Consider the following 11,693-nt stretch of genomic DNA (forward strand, 5'->3'; position numbering starts at 1 on the left):
TCCCTGATTCTCTCTGTATTTACACTTGTGTTCCTCGAAGGCCTGATTACACAAGGTGGACTTAATTCCTGTATGACTTTTTCCAGGAGTTTCTTGCTGTTTTACCATGACAGACAGGCACAGGGAAAAAGACAGGGAGCAGACAAAAGGGCAGGTCAGGCTGTTCCATGAGAGAACACAGAGAGGAGGGTCCTGACAGCACAACCTACGTACACACTGCTTCCCCCACTGACTTCGTGCAAACAGCAGCTCCTGGGAGCAGGAGCCAACACAGTGCAACCCGCCAGGCTTTTATCAAACCTCCTCTTTTTCATGCATCCTTCAGGTGCTGCCATTGCCTGCGCTCCCTCCAGCAGGCCTCCCCGTGTCTATAGCAACTGCAGTACACAGACATCCTTACCCGTCTGACTGCTGGCATGGATGCACAGAGGGAGCCCAGAGGTGAGCCCTGCGAGATGCAGGCATGAGGGTCTGTGGCACGAGGGCTTTGTCTCTCCGGCGGCACCAGGCTTCTCCAGCAATCTTCTCCACAACCTGCTGCTAGGCACCTCTTTGCTCAGGCTGGGGAAAAAGAAGCCTTTGTGGCAGCAGGGAACATCCAAAGGGCAGGCCCCTTGCAGATATCCAGAGGTGGGGAAAATTCCCAGCTGAGAGATAAGGGGACAGCTGGCCTCAGGGAGCAGCAGATACTTGAGAAGGAAGAAAAGCAGCAGGTGGTCATGTCCAGGTGGGTGAATCACACCGCTGGCATTTCCCTCTCCTGGCCTCACAGATGCACAGAAGAGAATCTCGTTTGGGTCCTGTCAAGAGCGGAAAACATTTCCTCTCCACCATGCCCCAGACAGGTTGGGGATCCAGCTAGGAGCCATCAAGGGAAACCCCTTCCTTGGGCCAGGCTGTTACCAGAGTCAAGAGGTAAGTTGTTTGACTTTTATTCTCAGAGCTTTTCCTTCACAGAAGACACACATTATAAGAAAACTAGCACTATAGCCAGCCAGACACAGAGTACCCCATGCCTGCCCTGCAAATCCATTGTATAAGGTTTGCACATATTCCTTGAAAAATAAATTCCCCTTCTGGAAAAGTTACCTTCCAAATGTACCAGTCCTCAAAGCTCCAGCTGTCCTAGCACTCTACATTAGTGAGAAATTAGAAGAATGACATCTGCCGCTCAGGTACTTCTCCCATTCCCCTGATCCAAACGGTGTCTTAAAAATGTTAGTAAGCTATTTTTACTTTTGAACCACAGGCAAGCAGCCTCAGATACTCGTGGGGAAAAAAAACACTGAGCACAAAAGGCTACGTGATAGGAGCAAGAACAGCCCAGCGATTCATATCAGAGCCACAGGTAAGAAAAGCACATTTCAAAGAGGCAGAGCTGCAGCTTTACAAGACGTTTTAGGCTGATCCTACCACAGACCATCAGTTGTGATCATGTGTGCTGGGGTTGCCTCCAGCTTAAAATAATGGTAGTCATAGATCTCCCTACAGATAGCCTAGTGGCAAGTGTTGAGCCTGGAGGCTGATCACCAATCGCTGAAGCTCTGGCAACACTGACCTATGGATTTGTACGTACACGTTCCTTTGTATCTGTCACACACACATAGGTGTACATATTGAGGCAAAATCAGGGATAGAACTCAGCTGTACTACCTCAACAAACCCAATATGTTTTCTGGCCCGGCTTCTGTAGAATAACAACATATCAGGCGAGATGTCACAGAATATACTGGGTAATTATTAGAGAATGCAGATTTGAACTGTTCTGATTTCTTTATGCTATCAGAGTAGCCAAGGCAGGCATTGAACAGCAGGTCTGCAATGCCCAGCTGGCTGGCTTTAAATGCTGCTCGGAGCATTTAGGAATAGCTTGCAGAACAAAATCTTCTATATTGTAATTTCTTTCTCTTGCAGACTGTGACTCCCGGCCCAGGAACGTACCAGTCATTCTGGAATAAAGACCAAAAATGCCAGCCTTCCCATGCTCCATTTTCCTCTAAGACATCACGATTTCCAGATAAGCCTTCAAATAAAGAACTTTTCCCTGGGTAATATAACTCATTTTCTTACACTTCTAATAATAATCAGAAAGACTAGAGGAGAAAAATACTAAGACACAAATGGGAAATAGGTAACTGAGTTCCCAATAATGTTTTTTTATCTTCAAAATCTCCTTTGCTTTAGTCTTTAACCTAGCATGAAGACTACAAGACCACAACAGGCGTTTCTCCCTTGGGTCAAAGCAGGGCTGGTAATTTTTGATATTACAGACATCATACAGGTCCAGAAATGAGATACTATGTCCCTATTTTCTTTAGACCTGGAACTTATAACACAGACAAGCAGTTACACAAGAAGATCACTTGGCCGATGAAGTTTGGGTCTCCAGACTGGTCTTTAGTGCCAATGCCAGCAAAGAGGATGCTAAAAACAGAGGTACAGAAGGTACGGACGGGGATGAGGGGATGTTATTCCCAGCTCAGTGCTTCCAACAAAGGAAATCAGATGATTACTTAAACACATTTGCACTATCTCTTGTCATCCTTTCCTTTCTGGCCTGCTGGGTATGTAGCTGAACTAGCCAGGGAAATGAGATAGAAAGTGTTTTTCTGTCAGAAAATGCCAGTTTGCAAAAAAAAGAGCTACACTACGTAGTTTGCTTTAGAAGTTTAGTTTCCAACCACAAAGTGAGAGAATCAGAGGACAGACTTCTCTGCACAGCTCTGCTGAAAAGCAAACATTTCCAGTGTGAAAACATTGGCTAAGGGAAAGGAAAAGTGCCTGGAAAACCAGCTTGCAGTTCTCAGCACCACCTCACTTCTTCCTTTTCTGCAGGAATCGTCATGGCGAATATCTAACAGCTACTAGTTTTCTTTCAGCTGATGGTGGACAGAGAATTCATCAAGCATCGGAACCGCGTGGCCTACCTGAGTTTGTATGAGAGCTGAGCTGAGGAGCAGCCATGTTACATCCAGCAGGGCCCTCAGCCTGCTCCGAGCTCCCAACCTGCTCGTGGAGATGTTCACCTGCACTACCCTGCCTCCCTAATAAAACCTGCTCAAAAAGAGGCATTTCTTGTTGCTAATTGTGCTTACTTGGTGTGGTGCCTGGTCTCTCCTGCCCCTGAGGGTGTTTGGTACTGGCGATGCTGGTGCTCAGCATCCCTTGGCCCCGCTTCCCTCAGTCTTTGGCCCAGGCGGGGCGGCAGCCATCTTCTGCAGGCCGCAATGGAGGCACCCCATGGAGCCACCTGCCCTAACATGGCCTCCCCTGCCACAAAGGGCTTTTACCCCCAAATCCAGCCCTTGCTGGCACCAGAAAGGAACAAAATTAACTTCTCTCAGCTGCCACCTGCCTTCCCCAGCCTCCTCGCCACCCCCTCCTCCTCTCCAGGCTGCGCGGAGGGGTTTCCCATCCGTGGATCAGAACAAATTGCCACAGCCTGAAGAGCTGAGAAACGTGGGGTCGTACACGGTACAGCCACCGCTACTGTGCTGCCGTCGGGTACGTTGGACAACAGTAGAATGGCTTTGTGCACAGCCAGCAACCGTATTAAACTAGCAGACAGTAAACATCCTGGGTACAGAGTGCTGTGCTGAGAACAGCCAGACCAGGTGGCCTGTGAGAGGTACTTGTGCGTGACCAGCATCATCCCTACGGACAGAAGAAGCTGTTCTCGAGCAACCAACATGCTGCTCGTCAAGAATCTGGCCACAAAAATAAATATAGTCTGAAACAGAAAGGTCCTCGTGTTTACCCTCAGGTGTCTCGGTAATGTACAACTCCGGCTGAAGGGATTTCTATAAATATTTGCAACCTACCTTCACACACACGCTGATCAGACTCGATTCAATCTCAGGGGAAAACTGAGAACTCGCAATATTTGTACTCGATATAACTACCAATCACAACGCAGGCTTTCGAATTTTCTGGGTCTGTTTAGCTGTGCCTGCAGCAATTTCACCTGTAGTCCAATTTTGACTGTAAAAACAAAACATATTCTTCCAATTTCCCACTTTCGGTCTTCAAGTGCTCTTGCACACACAGTGCAACAGCTGCTCAAGGCCTTTCTTCTCGATGCACATTGGCCCCTTCCCTCACAACCACAAGAGGATGCTTTGTAGTTGCAGCTGACAAAATGGGATGTTGTTGTCGATTCTCAATTGCCCTTTTTGGTGCAATCTTTCGAAGGAGGGGTTGCGACTCACTGGAAATTGTACTGTCCTAAGACCAGTATTTTACGTCTCTGTTTCCAGCTCCACCATCGTATTCATGGCTGATACTGCATACTTCACCTCCACCTAACTTTATTTTATAATCAGGAGAAAAATACATGTGTAAGAGATGTAAAAGCAACTAAAAAGTACCTATGATTCTGTGGTCTTTTTCAACCATGTTCCACCTGCAGCTGGGGAAACCTTCTCACAAAACTTTTGCAAAACTGATGGTATTTCAAAAGATACCTTGTCCTCACTGAACATATTTGTAACGAACCAGAGTTTTTGTTAGAAAATTCCCAAACTTCTCAGTAATCAAGTGTTATTGTAGAGAAAGGAAGAGATATAGAGGAAAGAACAAGACCTGCCACCTAGTGAGAATACCAGTAGACCCCAGTGAACACAGACTCAGGCTCCACTCAGGTGTTTTTCCACTCTTTCTGAAACATTAAGGGCTCCGTCAGTTTTAATTGTAGAAGATAAAATTTCTTTTATTGTGATCATAAAATTACTATTATCATTCTGCATTTTCCCCTACCCAGCGAGGGATTTTGTCATTATGAAAAACGCCTAATCCAAGTAAAAAAAGATATAAATTTTTATATATACATATATATATATACAATGTCTTTGTACATTTTTTATTCTGTACAACCAAGGCACCAGCAAAAGTGGCAGTGGCACATGCAGGACTTTTTTTGCTAGAGATACTATTTCAGACTGTTTAGCAGGAACACTTCTATTCTCACTGAAAGAACTCCTCCTTGTCTTCCTCCTCCCTGGGTGATGGGGGAAGAGGGATGTCTTCACTGAACGGAGGTGAACATATACACACAACACAACTCTGATCTTCCCAGTGACTGCAACAGACTCCCTGCACTCAGATACTACTCCAGGAAGCAATAAACTGTCTGGTAATCTGTAGCAGCCAGTCTTTACTGCCTCTCTCAGCGCCACATTTTCATCCAGAAGTGCAATCTTGACTACTGCTTAAAGCAATCTTCCCTTCAGAACGGACTTGCATGAAGGAGAAAAAGCTGATGGATAGTATGGACTACAGAATCCACATGATTTCATCATGCTTGGGAGACTGGACGAAATAACAGAAGTCTTTTGTCAAAGGAATTCAACCCATATTTTCCCTAAGTAAAGGCTGAATGAAAATTAAAAGAAAGGCCTCCAGAAGTGGATAACAATTACAACACTCCCACCAGCAGTTATTTTCACTTCTGCAATAAAGGCTCTTCTCTGGGGAAAGAAAAAAGGAAAAAAAAAAAAAAAAAAAAGAGCAACTTCTGTTGATAAAAGCTCATATCCGAGAAGTGACACAATTAAAACGTGTGATCAATAGCATGGCCCTGCAGACTGTAATCAATACAGCTTTATTCCATATTCCAAGTTTTTCAGCAAGCATCTTTCAAAACAGCTGGTGGAGGCGTGAACTCTCAAAGGACTTGTGCTGTGTTGAAACTAACAATAGAACTGAAAAATAGCCCGAAGCAGCTGTTAAATCTTGCTATTCATACTGCTAGAAAATAATCTCAAAGCAGAGCAGGGTAAACACCACACTTAGCGCTTTTAAGTTAGAAGTGCAGCTGCAGTCAGAAAAGTGAGAATAAAATGCCATCTTAGCTCTGTATTTACACTTCACCCTCTTACCAGCACATCAGATGCCTTTAGTTTATAAAAGAAAAGTCTGTTTGCTTTTACCTGCCAACAACCCAAAGAAAGAAACCTCTCTGGGATTTTTCTGTCTCTTAATTCATGCTCCTTAGATTATAAGGCCAGACAGGGCTGATTGCAGGAATTTCTCTTCTAGCCTGCGAGACAGCCAGAAATGAATTATGCCTTTGTGTTCTGCAGAGCCTGCTGGGAAGCACTGCGCTGCAAAAACCTTTGTGTCCCTCGCCTCTTCAGAGAGCAAATCTCTCCGACAATGAGAAGAAAGCAAAGTAAACGAGACCATTCCCATCTGTAACCTGGTGGCCTTCACCGCTTTTAAGGGAATTGACCATTGACCATTCCAAGTCAGTGGAGGGGAAAGGGGGAGCACTGCAAACCATGATGAGAGTGTAGTTCGCTAGGCAGACAGAGATCGTTCCTCTGCTTCTGCCACTCCGTGGGATTGCCTCTTCTGTCTTGCTCCATGGTGCCTCTCACCCGCAGCAGCAGAGGTGACCCCCAGAACAGTCAGAGAACTGGGCTCCTCTTTCTTTTAGCAGCCAGCTGACTACGTTTCACTTCTTTCTGCGGATCTTGGGCTTTTTTACTGGCCGGAGGTAAGGGTTGTCTATCATGTTCTCTTCCCCATTCCGGCTGCCAGACAGGGAGGTGTTCTGCTGTAACACTGAAGCGTTCTCTTTTTCAGGTCCTGAATCATCCTGGCACATTGGAAAAAAAAAGAAAAAAAAAGGCATAAACAACCAAAGTTAGGCTAAACATGGCTTAGAAGTTCAAACCACACAACCTATGGGCAAAACATAAAAGATTGTCAAGATAAAAAGCAGCACTCAAAGAGCTGCATTAAAGGTGAGGGAGGCCTCCTGATTTTTAATACAAACAGATCCCCTTTGAGAACAGCACAGGATCTTGGGGCAATCTCTCTGCTCTAACACAAAAATGAAGTTGCACTGAAAGCTCATTACCCAACATTAGATAACCTCATTATACATTGCACCCTGCAAAAAGTCAAAGAACCATGGCAATGTTAGTCATTTACATCCGGTAAAACACAACCCGCTTTACCATTTTCCACCCACTCTGCCCAGCTGCAAGGAAGACAGACAAAGAACGAGGTTTCATATGTTTACGAAAGTCAGGCCCGAGAGACCTCGATCTCTGAAGGCAGGCGTACCGTGCTCATATGCAAGGGAAGGTTCTCTGTGTCTGTCTGGTCGTCTTGTTCAGATGAATCTGTTTCTTCCATTTGCTGCATTTCCAGCTCAGAGGGGAGAAGAGCTGTCAGGTAGGGTACAGTGAAAGGCCTGGCAGCAATCACTGGGGAAAAGGACACAGTCAGCAGGGTGGGAGCAGGCTCCTCAACTCAGAGATCACAAAGCTAACCAGTTACATTGACAATAAACACTTTCATTGGTTCTGGTTTTAAACAGAAGAGTCACAGGCTATAAAAGTTCAATCGACTCATAGGCATCACTCAGTCCCCCTTAAGATAACACCGGCATCTGTGCTCTCAGGCTTGGGAAGGTGAGAATCCTTATCACTGCTTTGCAGGCAGAGAAATGCGACAACCTCCACTGCCTTGCACAGAAATGTGTAAGAGAAGAAATGACTAGTGCAAGTTACATAGGGTCGGACAGGACTGGGATAAACATGTGAGAGGAGCTATCAGCCAAGGTCTCCACCATCAGAAGAAAGGGAGTCTTTGTTCAGAGTGGAAGCCTACCACTTGGTTTTATTATGAACCCACGGTTTTTATCCCTGTTTAAAATAGAAAATCTGTCATTTCCCTCCCTTTCAGTGCCTCAGAAGGCTAAACACAATGTAATCCTTCAGCGCTCACCCCCTGCAGTAACAAGAACTCTACTGGCGTGTATGCTCTGTTAGACAACTGTCATTTACAGCACAACGTTTCCGAGATAACTCACAGGGGAACGTGCTAACGTCATCTTTGAAGAGACTCTGTGTTTCTCCTGTCTTGGCCATGAAGCGTGTGAGAGCTCTTTCCACATCACGCCTTTGAGATGCTGCCTTTTCCCGTAGGACTTGGTAATCAGATACCGGCTCTCGGTATGTCTGGGGAGCAGGGAGGAAAAAAAAACAGTTACTAGAGGCAGTGCAGACAGCTGAAGTTCAAGACACTACTGCTAGGATGCAGGTGCTACAGACAAGCATTGAGTTTCAACATGTACAGATTTTCAGAGAGCTACAGATGTCAGCCAGCCAGAAATCTACAGCAAGGACAACTCGCAAACAACAAGCGAGGTATCGAGCCAGAAGAAACAACATTCTGAACCAACGAGGCAATAAAAATACGTATACACCTTTCCCGGTGTCATTGACTTCAGACAGACCCTAAATGGCACAGAAGACCTTTGTCACTCACTGGTGTCTTGATGTAGGTGTGAGGATCTGGAAACTCAGGAAAGTGGCCAGGGATGTGGGATGGATGCGGCTTGTTCTGTCCAGCCGTCAGGGCTTTGGGAGTCACGGGCTGGTTTGTCACAGGAGCTACAGTTAAAAAAAAAAAAGAAAAACACACACAAATCAGCCAGCAGCATTCTGCCAAGTGGTAGGCACACAGAAGTGCCAGCCTGTACCGTGCTGCGACCCAGGTCTCCAGGTCCTACAGCAGGGATATAGCATATCCCATGAGCAATAGTTTCAGGATGCGTTTAGCATCCCAGAAGAATTCCTTGACCCCTCTCTCCTACCCAAGGAGAACAAAACCTCACGTGAAGTGAGGATGCTGGAGCAAAGGCAACTGATCTGGCAGAAACACCCGTCCTTCACCTATTACATGGTTGTTACAGGATCCGTAACGCAAACTGCGTGCCCAGGAGCACTGGGCTGCATCGTCCATCAGAAAAGCAGAAACTCTCTGGACGCCAGCAGCCAGAAATGCCAAATGACTTCCTGCAGAAGAAAAGAAAGGATTCCTCACGTACGGGCAGTGATGACCATCCTCTGGGAGCGCTTTGCATAGGCAGGAAGCGTTTCAACATTGAACCCTGAAATACAGAAGAAGAGGAAACAGAAATCATACCAAGGGTTTATCCCGACAAAAACCCCTTCTCCTAGGCTTCTCCAGAATTTTACCAAAGGCTCTGAAGTACATGAGAAAGAAAATCATGTGCTCTGGATGCATTCATGCTGCATCAACAACAGCAGCATCCGAGCACCTGCGCGAGGCCTAGAAGAGCGGGCATCATGCGAGCACCAGAAACTTCTGGAACAGATTTTCCTGCCAGCACAGCACACCCAAATCTCCTGCAATGCACACAGCTGGAATCAGTGGGACGAGGCAACTACTCACCCATTTCCACTAAAGTAACCACTATATCGGAGAGCGTAGGCTGGGTTCTGGCTGTGTGTTCACAGTAAGACTTGGCGCTCCTTCCAATTTCAGAAATATCTGGGGGAAAGGAAACACAGTACGTATTCAGTGCAGGCAGAGCCCACACGTGTGTCACCCAACCCTGGCAGTCAGCCCAAAATCTGAATTTTTAGCAAATCTAGCAAGGGATGAGGAATAGCTGCCAGAATCTAGCATCTTCCAGCATGAATATTTAAAAGTAAAGGAGAGCCAAAGTACGGAGACACCGATGATCGGAAAGTCAGATGTCTTCCACAAGTGCAAAAGGCAAATCTGCAGCACAAGAATGAGAAGTACAAAACCTAAGCACCTCGATTTCAGAACGTGGTGTGACCTGACATCGAGGCACATCACCCACAGAAGTAAGAGCAGAGCTGCCAAGCACAGCGCTACTACTGCAGCCTACCACTCACCAAACGTCTGGAACTTTGGTGCTTCTCTATTTATTCTGGCAGCACCTCAATATGCGGAGCTAATTAGGATACCTATGGCCCTCTGAGTATGATAGGCACTTCAGACTAACTGCTCACAGTCAAAGAAGTCAGTGACTCCGTGGCTGTGCTCTAGCCACCGGTCTGGCCTTCTGCTTTTGATAACATGACTAACATAAGAGAAATGGAAACAAACCCACAAAAAAAAATGCAACAAAGCAAAAAGTCTGAAAGAGCAAAGGCAAATCTGGAAACCAGGAAACAAGGAGCTTCAGGGGACCAAGGTGATTTTGCCCCAAGTCGCCCCCCCCGGGATGCTCACAGCTCTGTAACATCTCCGTCAGCGTCTCCACCGCGGCCTTTTCAGCGCTCTCAAAGCCGGCTTCGGTGAGCAGGGAGCTGACCACCACCTGCAGAGTCCTCCTCCGAGCCAGGTAATAGTTATCCGCCGGCGTGGTTGCGTGCTTGCTGCCCGACCTCTGCGGACACAGACCCACACGTTGAGCCGAGAGCTCCGAGAAACGAGGCCCCGTTACAGGCAGCGCCCTGCCAGCACCCTGCCAGCACCCTGCCAGAGCCCTGCTTGCCCGGCCCCAGCCCTGCCCAGAGCTGCTCCCCGAACCATGCCGGTGAAACCAGCGCCGCAGGCACCCACGCGCGGGGCAGAGGGCACTGAGCCTGCCCGGCACCCCCAGGCACGGCCGCCTGCACGCTGCCAGCGCTCGCCATGGGCCCAGAGGTCCCCCACTGCACAGGGGCACGCACAGGTATACGCACTACGCACCTATGGGTGCGTACACACATATATAGACGTGCATATATACACATGCTACACATGTACGTGTGCATATACACACCTATAGACATGCACACACACATCTACACATACACACATGTATATACACACTACACATGTACGTATGCATGCACACACATAGACATGCACACACATACACGACTACACGTATACACATACATATACACTACACATGTACATACGCGTATACACATATAGACATGCATACACATCTATACATACGTACACACTACATATATACACACGCATGCACATATAGACATGCATATACATCTATACATACACATGTACACACTACATATATACATACACGTACACATATAGACATACATACACATCTATACATGTATACATACGTACACACTACATATATACATACACATACAGACATGCATACACACGCACATCTATATGTATATGCATATATTCAGACTACGCACGCACATATGCACACAGACACATATAGACGTGCATATACATACACACCTATAGACATACTCAGACATACACGGCGATCCACTACGGGTCCATGACACACACCCGTATGTATGCACGAGGACATACACACTAGACGTGTACACGTGCATACACATGTAGACGTGCACGTATGTACACTTATCTACACACATATATACACATATACACACACATATATATGGTGCTTCAGTCGCCACCTGCCCCCCCATCTCCCACCTGCGCGCGGCCCCTTTAAAAAACCCGCCCCCCCGCACACCACAGCCCCGCCTCCCCCTCCCCCGCCCAATCAGAGCGCACGACCTCGGGCCAATCACCGCCGCGCTGCCTAGCCCCGCCCCCTGCCTCCCTCCATCCAATCAGCGCCCCGCTCCCTTCACCCCCACCCCCCCCACCCCAAAGCCCCCGGCGCAGGCCGCAGCCCCTGCGGCCCCGCGAGCAGCCCGGGCCGCTGCCGTTCCCCCGGCTTCCCCCCCCCCCGGACACCGGCACGGCTCAACCGGGCCCCGCCGTTACCGTGCCGGAACCTCCGGGCGCCGCGTCGGCCATCTTGCAGGTAGGCGGCGCTGTGCGCGTGCGCAAAGGGGCGGGGCGGCGGCGCGGGGGGCGCGCGGGGCATTGTGGGAGTTGTAGTGCGGCTGGGCAGCCCCCTAGGGGGAGGCACGGGGAGGGGGGGCCGGGCAGGGACCCGGGAGGGGAGG

At 47.9% G+C, this 11,693-nt stretch overlaps 2 protein-coding genes across 3 annotated transcripts; one reads left to right on the forward strand and one right to left on the reverse strand.

Annotated features, from left to right (window-relative positions):
• Window positions 1-61: 61 nt before the first annotated feature.
• On the forward strand, window positions 62-5,391 carry CIMAP3 (ciliary microtubule associated protein 3). 2 transcript variants are annotated; one of them, XM_083812713.1, is made up of 6 exons: window positions 62-441; window positions 773-915; window positions 1,250-1,348; window positions 1,915-2,048; window positions 2,319-2,445; window positions 2,880-5,391. In XM_083812713.1, the coding sequence occupies exons 1-6, from the start codon at window positions 417-419 to the stop codon at window positions 2,946-2,948; spliced, it is 597 nt and encodes a 198-aa protein (XP_083668839.1). In that variant the 5' UTR covers window positions 62-416; the 3' UTR covers window positions 2,949-5,391. The 2 variants fall into 2 exon arrangements, with proteins under 2 accessions (XP_083668839.1, XP_083668840.1); XM_083812714.1 differs by having other exon boundaries at window positions 2,836-2,964.
• Window positions 4,688-11,593, reverse strand: TAF8 (TATA-box binding protein associated factor 8). The gene is made up of 8 exons (XM_083812709.1): window positions 11,509-11,593; window positions 10,024-10,180; window positions 9,211-9,309; window positions 8,843-8,905; window positions 8,281-8,405; window positions 7,823-7,970; window positions 7,072-7,214; window positions 4,688-6,598 (listed from the first exon to the last, which is right to left on the reverse strand). Exons 1-8 carry the CDS (start codon window positions 11,539-11,541, stop codon window positions 6,455-6,457), a joined length of 912 nt encoding a protein of 303 aa, XP_083668835.1. The 5' UTR covers window positions 11,542-11,593; the 3' UTR covers window positions 4,688-6,454.
• Between the last annotated feature and the right edge of the window lie 100 nt (window positions 11,594-11,693).

Source organism: Anser anser (genome assembly GCF_964211835.1).
Source record: "Anser anser genome assembly, chromosome: 27".
Classification (NCBI taxonomy): Eukaryota; Metazoa; Chordata; class Aves; order Anseriformes; family Anatidae; genus Anser; species Anser anser.